The 26,365-nt window shown below is 38.3% G+C and overlaps 1 protein-coding gene across 1 annotated transcript in view; it reads right to left on the minus strand.

Moving 5' to 3' along the window:
* Positions 1–26,365, minus strand: part of mmp24 (matrix metallopeptidase 24) — a 139,359-nt gene that overhangs the window by 28,825 nt on the left and 84,169 nt on the right. The window contains exons 2-6 of the mRNA XM_039735357.1: positions 19,481–19,629; positions 10,742–10,858; positions 7,923–8,227; positions 5,923–6,084; positions 3,582–3,796 (exon numbers count right to left, since the gene is read on the minus strand). Coding sequence (XP_039591291.1) covers positions 3,582–3,796; positions 5,923–6,084; positions 7,923–8,227; positions 10,742–10,858; positions 19,481–19,629 — 948 coding nt within the window. The remainder of the gene's footprint in view (positions 1–3,581; positions 3,797–5,922; positions 6,085–7,922; positions 8,228–10,741; positions 10,859–19,480; positions 19,630–26,365) is intronic.

A 26,365-nucleotide genomic window follows, 5' to 3' on the forward strand; every position in this document is an offset into this window, starting at 1 on the left:
CTCATAAGGCGACTGGTCTAGACAATATACTGTACTTAGTTATGTGTTCTGAGAGTGTGCTAGTCAATTTGCTGACGTCTTCACAGTTATCTGTAGCACATTGCTCTACCAGGCTTCAGTTTCCAGTTGTTTTAAGACCACCACTATTGTTCTTGTGCCCAAAAAGCCTACAGTAACATGTCTAAATAACTATCATCTGATTGCACTCACTTCTGTCATTTTGAACTCTAAGCTACTCAGCTACCTTGACCCACTGATAATGCTTTTTCTATTGCTCTCAATCTAAGCCATTCTCATTTGGACAAAAAAAAACCAAAAACTTTTCAGCTGCCAGACTCTTTAGTTCCTTCATTGTCTCCTGCTGAACGGTGAACTTTATATATTTTTCTTCATTTTAATCCTAATCTTTGTTTATATTCTAATTTTTACAACTAGATTAGTGCAATAACTTTGTTTAATAACATAACAAAAAGGAAATAACTTAAGCATTTCTTATACATGTTATTGTGTGGCACCCTGTTTTGTCTTGTCTCCTGCACATTGATGTAAAATATGTTACAGTCTATGCTGTCTTGTGTTGTTTCACATTAGACCCTTTGCATGAAGGTATGCAATTTTGCCTCAGCCTTGTACTTGTCTATGACTGCGATTACAAAAAGGAGTACTTGACTGTCAGTTTATTAAACAAGGTCAGTGGATGGAGCCATGGCAAGTCTTGACAGGTATAATCTTGGAGATAGGCCTCCAATCTGGGGAAAAGTGTCTATGAAATAGGTGGCTGTCCTCGTCCATCATACCTAACACAATTGTTTTAACTTTAATGTCCACTCTTTTTATAGTTGCTGTTTTGCACTCTAGAGTTAAAGAAGCCAAACACAATCAAGAAGTAATCGGCTCAAGACAGGCCCCATTTTTAAACAGATCACAAATCCATCAAAGCAGCTAGTCTTAAATCAACGAAAGATAGACTGGTTAATGTGATATGACACTTTTGGGATGAAGAAGGAAACTAGAGTCCCTACAGGAAAACCATATGCGCAAAATTCAACAGAAAGTACACCAATTGGAAAACAAACCAGAATACTGGCACCAAAATACGCTGCCCATGTAAAAGGCTAGTCCAGCTGTCTGGGTTCTCCTCTGGAATATTGGTAAATATATGTAACCTGGGCTAGGTTTAAAAAAAAAAAAGAAAAAGAAGAATATCCGAATGTGAGTTTGTGCTAATAAAGTTTATTGATTGAAATGGGATACATGTTACTGGGGCTGTGTAAGGTTAAGCTACATATGTTAAGTGTACTCTGATTGGCTTATCGACAGTCCATGTAAGATAGTTGTGAGACTGGATTGGAGGAAAGTAGAGAGAGGAAGAAAAAAAAAGAAACAGTTTCAGGCAGAACGGCGAAACAAGGAGGAAAGAAGGACAGTTGTGGCAGAACGCCGAAACGAGACGGAAAAAGAAAGAGGAAATAATTTTAGCAAACTGCTAAAACATAAAAGGAGAAGACGGGAGAAGAGAAAGCTTTAGCAATGCACTAAACTGATTAGACAGAAAGAAGCGATAGAAAAACACTAAAGGGAATGTGAAGTATACAAAGTAGTGAAACGCCGTAACAAGTGAGAAAGCACAGTCTAGCAAAACGCTGAGGTGCAAAGTGACACACTGAAGCAATAGATATTTCAGAGAGGAGAAAGCAAATGGGGAACACTGTAAAAGTGAACCATCAAACAAAGGGTGTCTATAGCCAATGGAAAGGACAAGCAAGTGTGCCACTGCAGAACGCGAGGAGAGGGTCTGACACATGGTGGACAGAGTGATTTGGTGACGTACATAAGAGAAAGACGGCAGGACATGGGTTCAGCACTGGCAAATTGTGAATAGGAGGTTGTTCGAGATAGAGACGAGAGACCCAAAGGAGGTACCCGAGGATAAAGGAGAGTACATTCAAACAGGGTCTATGTGTTTTTTTTTGTTTGTATTCAATGGCTTGAGTTAAATCCTCAAGTGTAGGGGCCAGTTCTGTTTTGTTTGTTTGGCCACCACACACCTGAGCTACGGTTTGGGGCCTCCAACGTAGTAAGTAAACTTCACTGACTGTGGTAATTAATAAGGGTGAGCTCACCAGTAGTATCGGACGGATATATACACAGTATATAGCTGTAAATAATTTAGTGTTTGTGTTTTATTATGTGTTGTATATTGTGGAAAAATAATAAACAGTATTGATCAATCTGGTGTACATGACAAAAGCCATGCAGACCCTGTCTTGTCCATAGTGCACATGACAAGTGCAACTTCTTGTTTCTCCTAACGAACAAAAAACCACAAGTGACCAACTGATGAAATAAAACCACAAGTGACCAACTGATGAACTTAAAGGATGTGGTAAATGCTGATCCAAGCAAAATGTTGTAAGATGTAACGGTTTGAAATTCTTGTGCAACTAAAGTCATAAGACAAAGGCCCTATAAAAGATTTGGGACACCGACCCCTCGAGGCAGATGAAGGGCAGGTGTCCTAGGACTGTGCTTCTCTGTCGTTTTACCTTTGCCTAGTGTGTATTAATAAAAGATTTTTTACTAACTTTAATTATATCTCTCTGTCTTCAGTCACAAGAAACAACACTATAGAAAAAGTGTTAAGTTAAGTTCAGAAACCTGTTATTCATTTTGCATCTAAGTAAAGAGAATGTTTTTGTTTTACTTAAATTTGGAGTAAACTGTGATTTGTAAACTGTTCAAAGGCTAAAGGTGACATATATTGTACATGCCAACAATAGAGGTGGCAACACCATAATTAAGAGCTCAGGGCCTTGCATGCTGATTAAAGGAAGGGTGGTGCAAGGGGGTTACATATAAAAAAAGAAAAGACACTGAGCTGAGCTGAGAGGTAGAGGAGCAAGTGTCTGGGCAAGGAGGAGAGAAATTACTGTGTTTATTGTGATAATTTATGAGTAGTGTGAAAGGTGCTTGGTGCACTGAGGAACAGATAAATAAAAAGTCTGGGACTTTTATCCAGTGTCTTGCGTGGTACCTAAGGGTTCAAGGGAGCACTCGTGCCCCCTACTGCCACAGAAGAGATGAAACACTGGTCTGTAGCGTATATGCTATTTTTTTTAAATTCAAGTAAAAATGTATGAACTGGCAAAAAAATAAATTATGAATTGACTGGTACCAGGCCCCAGATTTTTTTCTGCCTTACTCTTGATTATGACAAGGGAAGCTTTAGCCTGCACAACCCCCAATTGGATTAGGAAACTTGGAGAATGTTATGTTATTTAATCATTGACTTATATAAATTAAAATTTTTTGATTTTGTGCTAGTGACTCACTGCCTTACAACAAACCCAATCGTCACAATAGAATAAGAAAATGTAGTAAATATGCATGTTTTTTTAGCAATGATTAGCATTATTTAAATTGGAAGCTGAAATATTGAAATTGATTCCAAATCCAGCTGCCAGTTATTTGGACAGATTTGGTCTTTTTACCACATTCATAGCTCTTTGAGTTCCTTTATTATAGAACATGGAGGAAGAGAAAAATGTCAGCCAAGATGCAAAATTGTCCCATTCTCTTACCTTGAATACAAACATCTCTCCTCTGAACAAGGCGACTGTGTTGAAGTTTCCATCGCAGATATTGGGTTTAATGCCAGGTGAAGAGGGTCTGTCACCAGATGGAGGTCGAGGAGGCCTAGACTGTCGATCATGCTTCCTCTCTGAGGTTGAGTGTGGACGCCGCACTGGAATTGTAGGCAGTGGCCTGGTTGGTTCTGACATCTCAGCCGGGGGTCCTAAAACCAAGCATGGAAGTAGTCATTTTTAAAATCTATAAATTTATGCCTAATGACTCACAAATATGTTATTAAAGATATGTGCTACACTTATCAATGATTTGAGACAGAGGGATTTTTGGGGCATACTTGTATATTTTCCTTATTTATTTCTCTTGATTTTTCTTCAGGAAAGTTCTTTTCCATAAGTAGGCCCTCATTCTCATCAATTCAAAGGTAACTGTATATGGCTTTTTTCTCTTTTGTCTTTTCTGGTTCTAGAGTTTTTAAAAAGTTCAGATCTTATTTAATATTAATCATTTTTATGTCTCGACCTTTAACCCAACCTCCATTTTTGAGATGGTTCTAAGCTCAGATAAATGGAAAGGGTTAGCAATAGGAAATGTATCTGGCTGTAAAAATCAAAACCTCTATTGGAGAAATCAAGTAAAAAAAAAAAGTAGCAATATAAAAATTTAAATAGCTACAGAAGAAATTTGAAGCTGAAAAAGAAGTTTTAATGTCTCAACCTTTGGTTAATTAACAGGCTTCTTTGGCACTTTTTTATATTTAATATGCAGAACCCACATTTTTTTGGAATGCACAGAATACTGCACAGCATAGTCTAAACCCAGCTGAGTTTATGTCAGAGCTACTTGTAGTCTGGGATCATCATCTTATATATAAACATGTACGCGTTGAAAAGTGTCTGTCTGTCTGTCTGTCTGTCTGTCCAGTTCTGTTATCTTTGATTAGATTTAAATGATGCACATGCTCCCCCAAGTTAATGAGTTTGAAGAAGAAAGTAGTGCAATGCTACAGCATGAAGCTGAAAGAAAGCGACTCCATTGCCAAAGTGAAACCGCAGAGGAAAGAGAAACTGCTTGCTAGGAGGACTGGAGGAGGCAGTGACCAAGAGAGAAAGGAAGAAAATGGTAGCTTTATTGTGCTTATTGCATATACTTGTGGTGGTGGGAAACGCTTGATTCAAAGAGTTTCCCACAATAAAAGACTCTTTGTGCTTTTACCTTGTGCCCGTGCCTGTTTGTGTTGGCTGTTTGGGGAGCTGGAGCAACCCCTGGTGTCCACAATATGTATCCTGTGTATCTTTATATATTCATATTTAGGATAATACACTCACAAATATTTTCATTATTTCTTTAATTTTGTTTTAATGCAATTAAGCAAAATGTGTTAGAAAAATCTGGTGAAGTTGACTTGATTTTAAAACTGCTCTAATGTTGATAGCGTTTATTTGGGAAAGAAAAAAGTATTTCTAATCACCCATTTTGATCTAATCATAGTTACACCATAAACGTAATTATTCACCATTATTGATCTTCTTCCCATTACAATTTTTGATGCTGAGGTTAATTAACTTCTTTATTAAATATGAAATGTCTTCTGCCTGTGGCTTACATCTGCAGTGCATGTTGAGTAACATTGGTGCAGTGTTTTAGATGACATACTATTGAAATTCTTGCTATAACTTTCATTACTTATGTTTAGAAAGATTAGCAACAAAGTGATTGCTTCACCATATAGGCCTTGGAATTAATATTGAATTGTGTAATTAATCATGTGTCTGACTTCATGTTCAGATAATTACTGAACATGAAATGCCTGTGGGGACACCAAAGTACAAAATTATGTAAGTAAGGCTGACAGTATGATGATTCCACAAAAAAAAAAAAAATCATCCACTGATTATTGCAGATTTTCCACCAATCAAGCAATAACTTCATACATACAATACAAGCATATAATGTACAGTATTCAAATACATGGATTTGTGCTACTGAGCTTTCCCAGTTAGTTATTACTCCTGAAAAACAATGTTCACATGTCGATTTGAAAGTTTTAGCTGTGTATTAATGAATAACAGAAAATAAAAGATAATCCTTACTTACAGTTTTTCCATACTAACAAATAAAGCGTAACAGTGAAACCCAGTTATCCCCAATTTTATAATTATAAAATAGTAACTTGCTTTATTGTAAACCTACTACTTCTGCTTTATAAATTAAATTGTTTAAAACAAGAGGCCAATTACATTGAGATGGAAGGCGTTCATTCAGTTCTAGGTAAAAACAGAATGTTTACATACAGTCGTTTATGGAGGAGTGAATGTTTGCCCAGTAACATACCATATATCTTCTGGATACCCTGTAGATCATCTTGGGGAAGTTTGAAGTTATGAGTGTCCATGTACTGATAGAAGGGGGCCATGATAGCGCTGGGGTCATTGGAGTGCTCCAGCCCAAGTGCATGGCCTAGTTCATGCACTGCCACCAGAAACAGGTCATTACCTTAAAACAAAAAAGAAGAGCAGTGCATTTTATCATCACTTTTATAACAAATGTTTAAATATTCACTTGTAATACATTTGCATAAAATGTGCAACAGTGTTTGACAGTAGGGTTAAATCACAACACTATGAGAGGCCCCACTGTTGATGCTAGTTTCGCTTTGTATCCTTTTTGGCATGTAATTGTCATTACAATGAGGTTCAATTTTTTGCTTTTTGCAGATATGATGATATGAAGCATTCAAACTGTACAAATTGCAATTTATTGTACAGTACATGCATACAGGTGCTTAACAGAATAATTGCCCTAGAAAGGGACTCTTCTGTATCTGCTGTGTTGGAATATTGTTTTCTTTGGTAATGGTGACCAATTAGGGAATTTAATGCCGTAATGAGCAGGATCCAGTCAAGGAAGGGCTAAGTAATAAGCACAAGCAAATTAGAATGAGATTTGAGTGCGAGTTTTCAAAAGTCTACGTTTTCGCCTGTCCACATTACATTTAGCTTTGTTTTCAGAAGTATATGGCATTGGTGAGCATTTTCATGTTTTCTGGAGTGTAAACCTCAGGGTAGTGTTGCTGCATTCCATTTACCTCGGATGTGGGAGCTAGAAATTACATCACAGCTAAATTGGCTATGTTCCAGTAAAGCATTTGGAAAACCAATATGGATGCCTCCAGGAAAACTTTTGTTGTGTTTAGTTTTTTGGAAAATATACCAGTTGATAAAAAGGCATGTTGCTGTATATTGCATTACCAAAAACCATAGCAACATGTCAACTGGTAGAAGTTGGACAGTACTGTACATACAACTGATTTAATAAGCACAATAGACAGAAGTGCTAATCAAAAGTACAATGCTATATCTTTCACTAAAGTTTGCGGTGTCATTTTATATTGACGTCATAATCTGATGTTGGATAAACTCGGATTAGACAGACTAGGCCTGAGTTTCCAAATAGGAAATGCAACTTGTATGACTGATAGATACTTTATTAATCCCAAGGGGAAATTCACATAATCCAGCAGCAGCATACTGATACAAAAAACAATATTAAATTAAAGAGTAATAAAAATGCATGTAAAAACAGACAATAACTTTGAATAATGTTAGCATTTACTCCCCTGGGTGGAATTGAAGAGTCGCATAGTGTAGGGGAGGAACGATCTCCTCAGTCTGTCAGTGGAGCAGGACAGTGACAGCAGTCTGTCACTGCAGCTACTCCTCTGCCTGGAGATGACACTGTTCAGTGGATGCAGTGGATTATTCATGATTGACAGGAGTTTGCTTAATGCCCGTCACTCTGCTACAGATGTTAAACTGTCCAACTTTACTCCTACAATAGAGCCTGCCTTCATAACAAGTTTGTCCAAGCGTGAGACGTCCTTCTTCCTTATGCTGGACGTTCCAGTTGAAAAGTCTGTCTAGAAAGTCGAAAATTGCGACTTCCAAGTTCAATTGGATGAAAGAAAAATCAAAGACTAATGTTTGGTTTTAAATTAAAATGTAGCTGTGGGGATGTAGCTGAAGCCACTCGTTCAAAATACAAGTACTTGAGTCCTCATATATACCACATCCCATGACCAAATAACTCATTACTTGTTTGTATTACATTAGCTCCAAAATACTAAGGTCAGACAAAAGGACTTTTGAATCTATATATTATTGCACATCTTACAATGTATAACATTACAACCATTAAAACAACCATTAAAACAAAAACAAAAAAAAAAAATGAAAAGCAGATGAGCCAGTGGAAGGAGCAGTCCTGGATCTAAACCCAATTTTATATTCATTCCTTATCCACAGTAGCACATTCTAACCAGCAGTTATTCTTACCATCATGGTTTGTATTTCCCAGCGTCCATGGCTCATCAGAATCAAAATGTGTGTCTCCACCAATTCCTGGGCCTGGAAAATAGGCATGAGCCAGAAACCCCCCTTCACCATCAAATGGAGAGCTGTCTCCATGAAATCCTGATGCAAAGAAGATCATGATGTCAGCTTCCTTCCTCTCACTTTTAATTTCATGGTAGGGTATCTCTTCAAATGTCAGTGGTGTCACTTTTTGCCACACATCAAATGCCTGTCGGATTGCTTTCCTGGTGTCCAGTTCCCCCACTTTGGGTGTGTAGTTGTGTATGCTGACGAAAATAAAAGATATTTAAGTTGTTGTTGTATATCCGATTCTAATGAAGTAAAACTTAATTCATAAAAGAGCATGAAGTCCTTGTTTTTGTAAATAAAATGCACTTGAAGGTAATATACTTAAAACCAGCATCTTTGAGCAATTAAAAAGTAACAGTCATACACTGGACAAATGGATTACTGTAAGAATTTAATGTGTAAACATACTAAAATAAATACCTTTCTCTGGCATTTCCCCAAATTACTACGAGTTAAGCTATCACTTGAGGCCCCACGAATAATGGGAGCCTACAAACCACACAGATAAGTGGAGAAGAGGAAGGATGACGATTCCAAAATGGCTCTTACTTGCATAAGAACTGCACAGTGAGTGTACTGAACCAACAACCTTGGACTTTGTCATCCATGACATTAGCCATTCAATCATATTGCCAACAGCTCAACCATGCATAGTGGGTACATCTTGTGACTAAAGGCATAGAATTTATTTATTTGTGCACAGCTGAAAAACATATTTTAATGTAATATGTATACATACTTGGCCCATAATTTGTATGTTGAAAAACATAGAAACCTTTTATTGGAGCATTCTCAAGATACAATGAATGGACAAACATTGATTAGTTAAAAAATTTGTTATTATGTTGTAGATTTTCTAATGCCACTTCTGTTCATTTTATGAACAAGCTTTGTCATTGGTGCTTATGGGGAGTCTTGGTCTATTAGGTTGATGGCAAGAATCAACCCAGGGTGGGATACTAATCAAGAGCACAACACTTGCTCATAGTGGACCTCTCTGGAGGTATCAATTCATTTAACATGCACATCTTTGAGATATGAGAGAAAGGAGAACCAGGAGACATCCCACTCAAATACAGAAGGAACATGGCAACTTCGCAGAGACAATGACAAAACTGGAAATTAAGTCAATATTTAAGCTAATCACTGCACCACCATTCCACCTAGTCATAATACATTCATCCGTCTGTACATTTCATACAGTTGCTTTCTCAATTCAAGAATTGTGAGGTGCCAGAGCATATCTAGACCTCATCGGGCCTGAGATTTCACATAGCCAAACTCCACTGTAAGGCCTTCTGTAAGTTAGAGCAGAACAATTAACTTAAAGTCTTTTATGAAGAGAAGAAAAACTCTATGGAAGCTGAGAGAGTCCATGATATATATTACGTTTCTTTTGCGTTCCTGAGATAACAGAATTATTTCTTGATATCTTTAGAAAACAAAATATTTCCCCAAACATTAAAATTTAGCTGATACAACTGGATTGTGGGTCAGTAGAGGTCTTGTGTATGAAGTACAATCATGTTTGGACTAAGTGGGCATTCTGCAAATAAGGTGCAAGAGACACATTTACAATTGTTGAATTCACACCCTTTGGCATCGGAATGGTGCCCTGATGAATTCTCATGCTACATCATCCGGATGCAAGTGAATATCGCTAACAGTAAACTTGATGTTTTTGAAGATTGCTTTAATAGTGGTGTTAGTGAGCAGATGGTGGAGACTGGGGTTTTGGGGGCCATTGACCACTGGGCCTCCATGCCATAAATAAATTAACATTTCTTAATAGAGAAAGAAAAAAAAGCTTTGCCAAAATAATAACAAGCCCACAGTTTGATAATGTGATAGTGCTGCTTTATACAGCAATAACGAATCTTTTCAAGCATCTTGTAATTTATACACTCAGGTGATTGATACCATGCATATCTGACATTAGCACACAATTGAAATAAATTCCAACATAGCAGTACAGAGGCGTATCAAAAATGTCATTCAAAATTATACCAGAAGACAGAAAAAGGTCAAGCTATCCCAGAGTATATTAATAGCAGAGCTCACTGTTTACTGCCCCTGAATCACTCACCATTGCAAGAAAAATGCAATATTAAGAAAAAGCAACATCAATGAGCAAATATTCAAAGCTACACTGGAGTTCATGTGGTAGATATTTTTTTCCCTTTGTTTCTCTCTATCTCTTTGATTTCTTTTTTACAGCTGCACGTCAAGGTCTCAAACCTGAACTATGAGGTCAGTTTTTGAAAATGATGCAGTCTGGCAGGTTGCAGTGATTAGACTAGGTCCAGTTACTACTGCTCCTCTTAATCTTACTCTTGGTTTAAAGGATTTCAAGCAAAAGCAGCACTTTACCATGGCTCCTTTCAAACCACTACTGTCATTGATCCCACCAGGTCCAGACTTCACCAGGGACCTGAAAGAAATTTGCCAATATGACATCTGGGCTGTCCAAAACTATCAAAAGGACTGAAGGCAGCAGTATACTCACTTTCAAAAGCACAGAAGAGATTTTTTTTTTAACTTTCATTTCAGCTTTTAACTCAAACAAGGCTAATATAATACAAATCACTTATGACCTAGAAAATTGATGGAAGGGTGTGGGTGCACACAAATTAAATCAAAAGATGGATTTCAATATACAGTATAACAAGTTGTCTTCCATTGGCAGCAGTGATATTCACAGCATTGCCTACCTGTATGTGATGTGTTTCTGTTTCCATTTCTGACCAGTCAGAGCATAGCGTTTATTTCTTCGTCTTCGGCTTATCCGAGGAAGGTCAGGCACTCCACATCGAGGTTTTCTCATCCATCTGGAGAAGAGACATTGACATGATTATAGTGGTTAGAGTTCAGATGAAAATAACTAAAGGACAAGGTTCAATCTTTATGATTACAATGGCAATAAAAAGAAGAGAAAAAATAGCAAAACAACTGTCAAAAAGAAGAAAATACCTTGATGATCCCCCAAAAGCAGCCTGAGGCAATGGGGCTCAGACAATAAGTGGAACATATGCACTGAAATGCTTACAAATGCATAGATATCACTCTGGGTACTGTGACTGATGAGACATGATGGACTTATCAGGCTTCTCTTCAACAGAAAACTCAATGTGTGTTGTGAAATCAGTCAGTCAGAACAAAGACTCACTGGAAATCAGGCAAAACTTGCAAGAGTACAGCTAAAAAGAATAATAATCTCAGAAAGGAAACATTTATTAAGGAAAAAAGCTGACTGCCTGTTTTGTTGGCACTGGCTTGAAAGACGGATCCTTAAGCTAGCATTCTGCTCAGAAATGAAATTAAAACCAGATCCTATCACAGCTGTTCTAAATTCTGCCAAAGACTGCATTATTTTTCTACAAATCCAATCACCGTATCAGTAAAACATCTCAGAAGATCTACTTGACATACAATAAATTGTGTACATGGTACAGTTTCATTTTGAAACTGTATAGCAAAAGGAGACAAACACACTTGGCGAATGATTCAAAGTAGGTTGGACTAGGTGAATATTTTTAATGTACAGAATTCATTATTATTATTATTATTATTATTATTATTATTTTATTTATATAGCACCTTTCCCATGCTCAAGGTACTTCACAGAGTCTCAAAAAGAAAAAAGAGCAGGCATATGTAACATTGGATGGAGATGTTTCCTGAATGGAACATTTAAACAGATACAGGATATACAAAGCATTAAATAGAAATAAAGATAATGAACCATAGTAAAATACTAAATACAATACTAAAAGCAAAGCGTAGCAAATAACATCATTTGTGATATAACACACACGCAAATTATACTGAGCATCTTTACAGAGAGGAAGATTGAAGGAAGAGGCAGAATGTCAGGTTACAATAAACACCTTCCTGAACAGATGAGTTTTAGGTTGACTTCTGAAGGAATGAACTGAGTCAGCTGATCTAATTAATTTCGGGAGGTCATTCCGAAGTCTGGGTGCTATACAGCTGAAAGCCCTTTCACCCACAGAGTGCAGGTTTGTGTGGGGCACGACAAGATTGCCAGAATCAGAGGACCTTAGTGAGCGAATAGGAGCATAGCGATGGAGCAGGACACCGATGTAGTCTGCTGTAAGGCCATTTAAAGCTTTAGAATTTAATAATAGAATTTTATGTTAAATTCTGTAAGACACAGGGAGCCAGTGGAGGCGAAGCAGGATGGGTGTTATGTGCTTGCTGTTGCCAGTTCATGTTAGGACTCTTGCAGCAGAGTTTTAAATTTAGAAGATAGTTCAGGTATATTTGGGTGAACTCTAACACTGAAAGTATTTACATCATTTATTTATTGGTTCTTCTTTATTAAGTATTCTGTTTTAGGATTACTAGGGGCCAGAATGAATTGCCAACATCAGTGCTGCAAGGTAGCAAACATCTTTAGCCTGGATGCCAGTTTATCTAAGTTATAGCTGAAAAACAGTGTATTAAAGTATTAAAGACTACAGCTCGCTACATTCACACCATTATTTTATGTTTTAAAGATGGAATTTTTAAATTGAAGCAATCTCTGTCCAGTCTAGCATTTTCTCATCATTTAAGAAAGTGTCTCTGTCCACACTAAAATCACTGAATACACATATGATGTAGATGTTCGCCTACACTTGCCCAGAAAAATCCTTGAAGGAACAGTAATGTCATCAGCCAGAGAATTTAACTCAAGACTATAGCAACCGATAAATTCTTAGCCTTTGTATATGTATGCAGCGTTCAAATTGTACAAAATGTAATTTAGATGCATACAGGTAAGCAAGAGCCATAAGATCAACTTCTCTACCATTGTGATGGTGTGGGTTGGCTACACACCCCTTTTTGATCTAGGGAGCCTCTTGAACCCGCTACTGCCGACAACATATGCGAGGGATGAGCCAGCAGAAGATGACACTCTTACAGAGCAAGGGGTAGGTGGAAAAGTGAACTTAGTGCTTTTATTAAAATCTACAAAACAACAGTGTCCAAAAAGTGCAGTGCTCTCTTCAATAAATAAATAATCCTTAAAAACAGGTGAAAATTCATGAGATTAATATTAGAATTAAAAAGGAAAGTAAACTAGCAGTCATCGGGTCCTTCATGCTCTGTCAGACAAGCCCAGTGCAATTCCCTGTCTTAGCTGCCTCGAGCAACGTCAGCCAGACCACTTGGAGACAGTTGTCCTCCCATCTTCCTTCTCACTCACCTGGCATACATTGGATTCCTGGTGTAGGACTCCCTCTTGATCACACCCACTCCTCATCAATATTCAGTGGGGACAATCTGCCCATAGAGCAGTGATCCTTTGATCCTTCATGGGGCTCACTGCCCTTCACTGCTCAGGCTAACTGGTTTGTCCTGCCTATTCAACCAGATGCTGTTCTCACAGTTCTGTTCTTTCTTGTTCTTTTTTCTCCTCTTTCCATTTTCTTGTTTCGGCTCTCCCTTATATACCTCAGTAGGTGCAGCGCCTCAATCGCACACTGCAGAAGTCCGATGGAGCAATCAAGACGGACAACACTCCCATGTGCAAGTGCGTCTCGCCTCAACTACCTCACCAACTTCCTGCAGCAGCGTGAGGGTGCACATCCACAGAGATTGAGTCAGACAATTAATTATTTATTTATAAACAAACCACTGAAATGTTAAGCCACAGACCCGCTATACCACAACTATATGTCCACTATGTTGAGATATATGTTTCTTCCATGAAAGGTGGCCAATTAAAGATGGAGAAGTTGTAATAAGCAGGATCCAATCTGGAAAGACTGCATATTAAGCACAAACAAATCAGATCATGATTACAGTCTGACCTTTCTAAAGTTTATGTTGTCACCCATCCACATTGCAATGCAAAGCTGGCATTTTTAAAAGTGTAAGGCTCAGGTAAGCATTTTCAAAAGTCTTAATTTTTGGGGGTTAACAATGCTGGGGTAGTATGGGTGAAAGGCTAAAGACTAAAGTCTGCATTTTTAAAAGGAAATGTAGTAGTGTGGATGTAGCCTTAGATCAGATATACCTTATCTCTTAGTCTACCGATGTAGGTTTGTTTAGGTGTTTTACAAATTACTTAGACGTAGACTTAATCTCTCCCATGCTGTTCAGCACATTAAGAAAAAGGTACCTCAACCAATGTCGGTCCCCTGCAAGCACTTCAGCTTCTTTTCAAGTCATGTCGACAAGTTTGAGTCATTGATAAACGTTTTGCCACCAGGTATTTTTAGCCCCTGGGGGGGGACCCAGTGCATGCAACTCGGGGATGCATTGTCAAAGAATATAGCTACCTATTTGGAGTCAATGCTATGCAACTGTGACATAGAGATTAGTTGATCCAATAGACTATAGAAATTCCTCACTGGTAACATTATCGGTGCAGGCATCAATGATGGAATATGTTGATCTGCTTGATGATGCTGGTCGACATCTTTGAAGTGTCACTCACAAAGATTATTATCAGTACAATAATGCAGGCATACAATTGTAGCTTGATCTTGATGGCTTGGAGGCCATGGAACAGGGCTGTGGCCTCAGCATTGCCATCATGCTAGATAGGTGAATTTGTTGACTGCTTCCAATTGCTAATGAATATTAACTTGAGAAGACAAAATCCATTTGTCGGTCAATGTACTGAAATTGCTTAACCAAATTCAGGATTGTGGAGGACATATAATTGGCTCAGCACTGGACATGGTGGCAGGACTGCCATACATAAACATCCATACCAGAACAGTTTACAGTCAGCAATTAGCCTAGCTTTCATGCTAATCCAGTCATCCTAAAATCAACAACAACAACAACATTTATTTATATAGCACATTTTCATACAAAAAAATGTAGCTCAAAGTGCTTTACAAAATGAAGAATAGAAAAATAGAAGACACTATAAAAAATAAAAATAAGTCAACATTAATTAACATAGAATAAGTAAGGTCCGATGGCCAGGGTGGACAGAAAAAAAAAAACTCCAGACGGCTGGAGAAAAAAAATAAAATCTGCAGGGATTCCAGACCAAGAGACTGTCCAGTCCCCTCTGGGCAATCAGAGAATGAAATAAGGAAGACTGGTTGATGGTCAGTTCTTCATTAAATTTTGAAAGAATATATATGTTGAAGCTGAGGTTCATAGTTCAAATGCCATCTGTTACTGACTTGTATAGACACACATGGTGTAAGTCCACAGAAACAATTAAACATCTCATCAATTTTTCACTCAGACTCAGTATATTTTAGGAATTATGCCAACATTAGGTGGAGATTTTTGAATTTGATTAGCTTGTATGACTTACCCTTGGCTCTAGCTTCCATAACTGTCTTGGCTGTGATGTCATCACGGGTTGGTAAGGTGTAGTGCAAGTGTCTGATAGTGTGGCTTGAGAGTGTTAGGTTGAGGGCACTGTGTTTGTATGTTCATAGTGTCCACAACAACTAGTAAGTGCACTAATTGGGATAACCTTGAAATGATGAATCACTGTACACTGTACTCTACACTGCAGCTTTTCCATAGCACATCTGCTCAGTATATGGTATATAGAGTCTATCTTTATATTAGAATCAAAGCACATGAGATTCTTGTGAAAGGTTTTACAAATCATTCCATAATTGGTTTTCCTTATTTGAGTAGAGTGGACTTAACACATAACACTAAAATAAAGAGGTCCACATCCATACATGCTTCTTAAAATCATCGATGCAGGTGTAACAATATCTTTAATGTAAATGAAATATCTTCCTCTCTTAATAGATTTTTGTAGTTTATATGCAACTTAAACATTTAGAATCTCTCCTACATGACATGAAAATGTGTGACGTTTCAGCTATATTGCTGTTCTGTGAATTAGGCTAAACATCATTATTGAGAGATCACACTAACCAATCATCTTAACCAAAACATGAAGCAATAATGCATTCAACAGTAAAAATGCAAGGTTTATAAAACCAGTAGTTCTAAATTTCAAAATATCACACCACAATTTTTTTATTCACATCAACAATCTTGAGCAGCCATGAAGTTCAAGGTGCAGGCCTTTAAAGTGTTGTGTCAGGGATGATATACACTGTATACTTCTGGTTGTATGTTCATAGCAACATAGTCCATTGTACAATGTCCATTGCTATAATAGTGTTAACTAGCCAGGAAATTTTTGTGGAGGACTGGGAGATAAGCAATAGTCAAGAAGCAGATGAGGGGTCAAAACTGAGACATCAAGAATTGAGTGTCAATCCAAATCAAGAGTCAAACATTAGGTCAAGACTCTTAAAATATATTTTGAGAATGAATACATTTGACAAAAAGGGGTTTGAATCTGCAAATTTGGACGAGGAAATGCTGTGAAGGGCAACCTTTTAACCTGTCATATTGTAACTGGTGGGACATGACCTTAGAGGACACACCCCTGGCAACACAGATTACTGTCCTAATGACAGGAGCAACAAAATGAAAGTGCTGGAAATGGTGCAAAATTATTCACAAAAGCAAAAGTGAGCTTTATTTCAAGAATCAAACATCAGAAACAGATTCCTTGGTTTGAAAATTCCTTAAAAGGAGGGGATATTTGATACACAAACACTAAACAATAACAATAAACAAACACTAAACAATAACAATAAACAATCCAGTTCATAAGACCCATCATAATAGTATAAAAACATTGTAAGAAAATGCCTAACATGAAATGTTTCCACCAACATTAAAACGGAAATAAGAAAAATAAAAATAAAGAAATGAATTCTACATAATAAAAAAGGAGGAAAGTATATCTTCAGAGAATGGGAAACAAAAACCTAAGAAAATATGAATTATGAAAATACACATATAATAATTTCAACCTTATGCTTATACAAAATTGTACTGACATGAATTCAGCCTACTACTCTACCTGCCATTATTGATATCTGCAAAAATCTGAATCAGGGATCTTTATGACATAACATAACATAACATAACATAACATAACATAACATAACATAACATAACATAACATAACATAACATAACATAAGCCGCTAAGTCCAGTTAAGTGTGTTTGAGGCAGGCTCTTATCCTGGCAGCACTAGACTCAAAGCAGCAACCAGTCCTGAACTGCCAGCTAATCAAAGGGCCCACTCTTTCTCACGCCTCCACATGACCAATTTGAAATCCCAAATTAACCTAAAATACACTATTTTGGGAATGTTGGAGGACAACTGGAACACCAGGAAGAAAACCCACATAGCCATGGAAAGAATGAGCAAACTCCACATTATTTGTCTGATGTTTCACACCCAGCAGTTGCTAATCCTTCTTGTCTATCATAACACTGCCTTGCACTCACAGTGACATCTTCTCCCTGGACCCATTGACACTGGTGCATTTTTGTCTCAGTGTTTACCTCTCATCCAAACTACATTTGGCATTTTCAACTGAATACTTTTGAAGAGGCTCCTCAGAGCCAGAGATTTTTGAAATTTCAGCATTACAGTGTGGACAGGTGAAAACAAAGGTTTCTGAAAAGAAAGACTCCATCATGCTCTGGTTGGTTCATGCTTATTACGTAGATGTCCTTTGATTGAATCTAGCTCATTACAACTCTTTATTCCATGATCAGTCAACCATCGCAGAAGAAACATGTATTCCAACATACTGTATAATTTGCTTGTTATGCTGATTGTGTGTTGTTTACCTGAATGCATCTAAATTGCATTTTGTGCGATTTTTAGAAATCATGATTAAGTGACTACTTACCCTGGATGATAGGGTCACCAGTTGTATATTTGCACAACTGCATATGTTTGATCTTACTGACACTCCGCAGCATGGGTGCTCACACTATACATGTACAATGCACACTCTGCTAGAGAGATTGCTCACACTTCAAGACAGACGACTGGAATTTCTGACATAACAGAAATTATTCTGATCATGCAACAGCCCAGTAGTGACAGGTAATCTCCCTCATATTCTCATACTGCACATGAAACGACAGTTGATGAAGCTAAAATGTGGGCAGACTCAGAAAATCAATTGATGACTGCAAATCAGGGTTACAAATATGCCAGAAACTTACAGTGTATGTTCAGCTCCAGATGTCTTTTCAACGTGCAGGCCCAGTGTCAGCAGACAAGTATGTCTTACGTGTTTTCAATTGTTTAATTATTTGTAAACACTTTTGTAAACAATGTGAAAATGCTAGTGTGGACAGAGATTGTTTTGTCAAAAAACATCGTTTTTAAAAGTGAACATAGTAGATGTAGTGTACCTTAGCTGGGACAACACACTCCTCTAAATGGTATCACTGCTTACCTTTGGCTGTTTAATAAATGTTTGCATTTGCTTTACGTCTTATTTTCACAGTATCCATATTCCGAAATATCTTATCCATTTTATATTTCTTTGTGGTATATGGGCGTTATTTAACTCAGTATTACAGGCTACCTGGCCTACATTACTTGCTGTAAGGTGAAAGGCTGTATGTATTATTTGTAAATGTTGTGTTGGCTGCTCAAGTTGCCATATACTGTTTTAAGCTGTCCTAGTGGTTTATCTGTTATTTGTCGAGTGTTAACTTTGATCCGGCATTCAATAGCTTCACTCAAGAATAGATTTTATTAACAATATGGCCCTTCACCACCTCCTCATAATAAACAAAATTATAGTCTTTTATCAGTAAACAAACGACAATCACAAACTGGTCAGACAGTTTGCTATCTCTGGGCACCTTCTAATAATAATAATAATAATAATAATAATAATAATAATAATACATTTTATTTATATAGCACCTTTCCCATGCTCAAGACATTGAATTGATAAGCAAACATTTAGCATGTTTACCACAGTACTATTTTTAGTACATTTTATTCATCATTGCCAGGCATTCATACATAATTTTAAACACTTCCATTCCTTCTGTTATCCTTAAGAGGAGTCAGCTATATTACTTGGTTAATCATCTGTCCTTAAATTGACCAGAAAATTACATACAATGGTGCAGGAACATTAGTTGCACCTGTCTTTTCTAAAGCCATTTTTATTCAGTGTTTTTAAATTTTGTAATCCTTTTTCCATTCTTTAACTTTTGCTATTTGGCTTGTTTTGCAAAAAAAATTATTTTCTGGATACAGATGTGGCAGAAGAAGAAAATCCTCTGCATATGAGGTACTGCTGCTCACAGGCAGCATCCTCATATCACTTTGTATGACTTTAGAATATTACAATTTTCTTCAGTGATATATACAAATAAATTTAAGAAAGAAAGAAAGAAAGAAAGAAAGAAAGAAAGAAAGAAAGAAAGATGTGTTAACAATTAAGTCCTTCACTGTGAAATGTCAGCATTTTATTACAATAAACATTTAAACCAAGTAGTTTTCCACATCAATACCCAAACATGAATTTCTCCTGCAAAGATATGGTTTATTTCTGCTATTCCCACTGCTATTCAAATTTATAGGACATGTTAACGTTTCTTACTCTATCGTTGTCTGGTCAAGCACCCCTGTGACAGGTATCCCATAGAAGCGCTGCATAGCAGCAACAGCAGACTGCATGGCTTTCTCTGAGCGCAGATCCGATGTCCGGATGTCATGTGGAAGAAGGTAACCGTAGTTTTTCAGCCATGTCTGGAAAGAAAAAAAAAAGAACATTGGGAATTTGCAGATGATCATTGGATAGTTCACCTGACTCAGTGGCTAACATATCCACCATAATCTCAGTACTCAATATGAACTGCTCACAAGCTTCATTGGCATTGACACTATAAAAGACACATTCAGTTGTACTCAGGGTTATTTTTTTTCTGAATTTCAAAAAATAAATATAACATGTTACATTAAAGTTCAAGTTAACTAACTGGAAGCAGTTATAATGTTTTCTCTTGAGATTTAGAAGATGTAGTGGGGTCATCCTAGAATTGAACAAATGAAAATAGTGACTTTATGTATAAAAAACTTTCAAACTACTTTTTGTGCCAGTTTACACAATTGGTTTGCACTTAGTCAATTTAAACAAATAAAACATAACTTAATGCAATCCTACTGGGGCATCCCAAAAGTGGATAAGGGCCTACTCAACAAAGGCCTCCTTGATCAGAAGATGAGGTCTACAAAGGCTGAAAGAACATCTGTATTAGCCAGAATGAGAAGACAATGGCTTCTTTGAGGTGGTGAGCCTAGACAGTGCTTATGCGTGGAGTGCCACATTGTGAGAGAAACGGTGGTGCCCTTGGAGGAACTATAAGAGATTCCTCCATAATATTTAAGAAGAGCCAAAAAAGCCAAAAGTGAACCCATTGTGGGGGTTTAAAAAACACTTCAAACCAGAGGTATATTGTAATTAGAGTAAGGAGTAGAAGTGGGACCGAGGCTAACTGACAAGTTGAAAAGAAGCGGTTGTTGTGGCTGCATTGTATGCAAAGACAGACGGTGACAGAGAGAGTGCTTTGGACTGTATTTGGATGATATTAAAAAATCAGACTGGAGAAAAGTAATGTGTTAAGGAAGGCTCATTATTTAAGAGACAGATATCTAGTTTTACTGCGGTGGGCTGGCGCCCTGCCCGTTGTTTGTTTCCTGCCTTGTGTCCTGTTTTGGCTGGGATGTTAGTCCTGCAAATGTTGAATGCGCATCCTATGCTTTGTCACAATACTCTGCATTCAATTTTAGATACATCTCTGTAAAATCCCATTGATGGTAGTATGGTCAAGGAAAATGATGGCAATGATTTTCCATGGCCACCGTTGGTGGAACATGTTCAGTTCACAAGCTATTTGTGCCATGGTGTTCCATGTTTCTCTCGGATATACTGTAGTTGGTAGGATAATAGAGTTGTAGACCACTGTTGTTACTGTTGCCATTGACCAAATCAAGCGTGGTCATTAAAATACTGTAAACACATTCTACAGTTATCATCTCCTCCTAGTCATTTTGCAGCCAAGATATTAAAACTGGTGTACATCTCATGTGTTTATTTGAAAACTACAGCCCTGCATGATCTTGTTTTGGCACCAGTTGTCATCAGTTCAACTTTACTAGCTGCTGTTTCAAAGGTAATGATCATGTCTTGTGTGCTATGTCTCGTTCAGCTAGAGAAAAGTTATTAACTTCCTGTGTAGTGTTAGGTTTGAATACACAGTAGGAGGTCTATCAATAAAAAGTACAACTTATGAGAAGGATTTAAGAGTCATAGTGGTCTTGACACTATCAACTGTTAAACAGTGTTCAGAAACCATTAAGAGGGTAAACAGAATGTGAGGTTATGTAGCACGATGTGTGGAGTACAAGTCCTAGGAGGTTATGCTCAAGCTTTATAATGCACTGGTGAGGCCTCATCTGGAGTACTGTGTGCAATTTTGGTCTCCATGCTACAAAAAGGACATATTAGTGCTAGAAAAAGTCCAGAGAGGAGCTACTAGGCTGATTCCAGGGTTACAAGGAATGAATTATGAGGAAAGATTAAAAGAGTTGAGCCTTTTTAGGTTCAGCACACACCCACTACACAATGAAACAACTCGGGATCCCGGGTGGCAACCCCCCCAGGCAGACACGTGGCCCAGTCCCATCTTCCAGAAATGACCCTATATCTGCCACAGCCAGGTGTTACATGAGCATCCCCTTGGCTTGGTCCAGCCACTTGGGTCCTCAACAACGGGGATCCTGCGAGCTGGATCACCCTCGGCGAATTGTGCCACATGACCATAGTGCCGTAACTGAAGCTCCCTCACAATGCAGGTAATGTGCCTCATTTGGGACTCCATGAGCAGCCGCTCATTTGACACAAAGTCAAACCAGTGGTACCCAAGAATTCTCTGAAGAGGCACAGTACCAAAGGAGTCCAGTCTTTGCTTCAGGTCACTGGATAGCATCCATGTCTCGCAACCATATAGCAAGACAGGAATGATCAGGACTCTAAAGACTTGAACCTTCTTCCTTTTGCATAGATATCGGGAGCACCGCACACCCCTTTCCAGTGACCTCATGACCCCACATACTCTCCCAGTCCATCTACTGAATTCACAGGAAGAGTCACCAGAGACATGAATGTCACTGTTGAGGTAAGTAAACTTCTCAACAAGGTCAACACTCTCTCTGCAGACAGACACACTGCTGATGGCTGTGCCTAAGTGTTCATTAAAGGCCTGGATCTTGGTCTTTATCCAGGACACTCGCAAGCCCAGACACTCAGATTCCTTGCTCAGTCTCTTGAGAGCCCTGATCAGAGCCTCCATTGACTCTGCGAAGATCACAGCATCGTTGGCAAAATCAAGATCAGTGAATCTTTCTTCACCAACAGATGCCCCACAACCGCTGGACCCAACGACCTTGCCCAATACCCAATCCATACAAGCATTGAACAGAGTAGGAGCAAGAACACATCCCTGACGAACCCCAGAATCAACTGGGAAAAACACAGAGGTTCTGCCCCCACTCTGCACAGCACTCACAGTACCAAAGTACAGACAGCCATGATATCCAGCAACCTTGAGGGGATCCAGTGAAGTGTCAGAATGTCTCACATGGCAGCTTGATTAACTAAGTTGACTCCTTATGAAAATAGACAAAGGCTGCAACAAAATTCTGCCGATATTTGCGTTTGAGCTCCATGAGAACCCTCAGTGCCAGGATGCGCTCAATGATAGATTTCTTAGGTGTAAAACCAGACTGCTCCAGTTGCTGGTAGGTGAACAAGTGATCATGAATCCTATTGAGGATAACCCTAGCAATGACCTTACCTGGCACCGAGATCAGTGTTAACCCTCTGCAGTTGTGACAATCCAGGCGATCATCCTTCCCTTTCCAGATAGGGACGATAAGTCCCGTACTGCAGTCAGTTGGGATGACTCCAGTCTCCCAAATGGAAGCAAAGATTGCTTGCAGTGTCAGGAGGACAGTCTTACCATAAGCCTGGATAAGTTCATCTTGATTACCACAGATCCCTTCCTTCCCTACCCTCAGCTGGTTCACTGCCTGTGCAATCTCAATGAGGTTGGGTGGTTCATAGCTAACTGGAGGATCAACCTCAAGAATTGTGGACCCAGAGATTTCCAAAGTCCTAGCTGGAGGATCAGCTTTACACAGCTTATGGAATGTTTTTAATGATGAGTATCTTTTACAATATTGGGGTAAATTCTTTTAACATTACTCTGATCAGAAAGAGAAATGGAAGAATACAAATCAGAAGACAGAAGCACTGAATGCTCTTCAAATAGCTTGGAGATATAAAGTATATTTTCATAATTGGCTCTAGTATTCAAAAATGTTGGGGGATCCTTTGCTTTCTGGCTATAAAACACAAACGTCTTTATTTGTGCTACCAGGCTTAAAAAGGAGACAAATCATGACAGTGCATAACTAATGTCATACAGTAACATGTCTTCATGATGAAAACCCAGCTCTCTTTCTCCAGTCTGTACACAATTATTACATTATATATACCATTCCAAGGAAAACAGATACACATTTAAAGTCAGGTATCCCCTTTTTGTCCCTGTTCATTAATATATCATTTCTTAATTACATAAAAGAGTTCAAAGAAGGCCACATTTGGCTGTACATGCTGCATAAACAAGGCAAAGCAGGAGGCAATCGTTAAAAACATGTCTGATAAAAATAGAAGCAAAATGTAATACAGGCCCCTGGGAGCAGCCGTCTAGCTTTCCCAGAGTATCACAGGCGATGCTCTGTAAAAAGTAAATATGGGAAAACTGTAAGGATCAATTTCCTTAGCCCTGTAGGCATTTTAGCCATGCAGTACATCTACAAGGTCAGACAGACAGGGTGACAGTGGCTCATGGGTGCTCAGCCACATAGGAATCGTTGGTTTCTAGTAGGAATCTCACTCCAGTTCCAAAACAATACCCTCACGCTGCTCTTCAGATTTTTTTTCTAGGCTTAGTTTGTCATGAAACTGTATGAAGTGCTGATAAGGTGTCAGGATACCTACAGTTACATCCTGCTGTCTAAACAGCCAGTATGGTATAAGTGAGCAGCAATGCTAAGAATGGGCAAGATGGCAACTGACACCCAGTTGATCTAAACTTTTAGCATTAACTAACTTTTAACTAACATGCAACCCTTATTTTATGTTCATATACTGTCAATATCACAGGTCACCTTCTTGGTTAGGTGATTTCACCTAATTTTTGACAGACTGGTGCATAGTTATTTCCTGCTTTGTGCCCCATGCTTCTAGAATAAACCCATAGAAATGCTCGATTTGTTTAATCTGATTTGAGAAGTGTCTAGAAAAGACACTTTGTTTTCTTTTGTGCACAGAGCCACGAAGCAGATTTCTCTTAAATTTTCTAGAGAACAGGTCAAAGATAATGATTTGGATTAAATGCTTCATATCTGACCTCCACCTCAGGTCAATATACTGTTGTCAGCAAGGAGATTTGCAGCATTCTTAACTATTGAGGTGTCCTATGAAGAACAACACTGATGACCTTATGTTAACCATCATCAATTGCTTTTCCATTCCTGAGCTCAGGAACAATGATATCATTATAATGAGATCACTGGGCTAAAGGGAGTTCCTGAAGCACGGTACCAATGACTCACCATTTTCAGGAGTCTCACCCTTGGGCTTAGGGGCTAAAAATGAGCGGTTTTGCCTTGAAGAGGCCGAATCATTATTACATATCTGCTACAGCTTCCCAAAAGAAAAACAAAGGAGAAGCAAAAGCAAAACCTTCTGAATCCAGGTGAACTGCCTGAAGTTCACATTCAGTCTGATACCTTCCTATACAATTCTTCTGTTCTTGTAGAGAACCTGATCCTACAAAATAAATGAAACTGAGCTTTAAATGCTTTGCACGATGAGCAAAGACAATGAATGACAAATGTGCTGTTCAGCATCACACAGGAAACCAGCAGCTGAGCTGGGAAATAAGAATGTTGACTCAGAGAATACAGTAAAAGTGAGCTGCCAAGCTGGAATTAACAACATTAGTATGTACAAGGCTCCCTGGGACTTGAATTTGGAGTCCATGGTAGGGTGGCGATGTCAGGAAATCCCCTCAAAGTCACATTCAGAACCAGTGACTTGACTAGGATGTAAAGATGCATTTGCTGGGTATCTGAGACCGTATCATCTGGTTTTAGAACTAAGGCCAGAAGTAAAGAATCTGAGCAGCAGTATAGATTCAGAACTAAACTTCAAATCACCCCTTAAACATTTTATTAAGACTGTTTATTCCACATAACAAGCATAACAAGACTTAATGCACTCTTTGATCTTTAATCATGTAGGACAAAGTATACATTGCCTATTTTATTAGGTTTTTAGTGGCACACGTGGCCTGTTAAAACAGCAGATTAAACTGGGATGCAGAAATCCAGCTGCACCCCAATCCTACAATTCTGAGTGAATGGCTGAACTCTACTCTACCAACACTTTTGTCAGCTCTGTAATTCATCTTATAACAAAGATATAAACCAGAGTTGAGCTGACACCTCTGCAGAGACTCCTTCTGAAAGAAAGGCTTATAACCGTTAACTGAACTCCGGCTGGATGTGATGGACAAAATAAGGCACCTATAAGCACACACTGGATCTGTAACTGGAAGTGACTTTGATCCAATCACCAGATGTTACACCTTCCTTCAAAGCTAGCTGTACTCATTCATCTCTTCTCTGTTTTTCTGTGTCGTGAAAGCTGACAAGCCTCTCTGATTTGGGTGAGACATCATCCACTGTCTTGAGCAGAAAGCTCACAGAATTACTTTGGCCAGGAAAATATTCTCCATAAAGTCTTGGAGTTGGACACCCTGCTATGTCAGGTTCTGTGCCAGTGACTGAGCCCTGTGCCAGACAGAGTTCATGCTTTTTCCTATGCATTGCAGAGGGAACAGCAAAGAGCCAAAGAGTGGGCTAAAGATGGCAAAATCATACCACAGCACAGGCAAAGGACCATGTAGCAAACATTGTCAAAAGCAAAACTGATAATTAATTAACTGATTGATTAACATCAATCAATCAATTCTTCTCACATCACTACTCATTTTCATACAGTCATCTGGATTTTTGTAATACAGTCCTATCAGGATTACCTAATAAAGTGTGTTCATCCTGAAAGAATCTTAACTAAAACTAAAAAAATCTGAGCATGTTATTCCAGTATCTTTATACTGCCTGCCTGTGTCCTTTAGGTCTGATTCTAAACTACTTCTACTTGCATACACAATCTAGCACCTTCTTATAGTTTGGAGTGTCTTACTGTAACCTTAGATCCTCTAACAGTGGCTTGTTTATTATTCCGAGAAGTGTAAAAGAAATGGTGAGAAGGCATTTTGTTTTATGCACCAAAAACCTGGAATACTTTACTGTAAGAGTTTAGAAACACACCAGGACAGTATGGCTG

This window comes from Polypterus senegalus, chromosome 14 (assembly GCF_016835505.1).
Source record: "Polypterus senegalus isolate Bchr_013 chromosome 14, ASM1683550v1, whole genome shotgun sequence".
Classification (NCBI taxonomy): Eukaryota; Metazoa; Chordata; class Cladistia; order Polypteriformes; family Polypteridae; genus Polypterus; species Polypterus senegalus.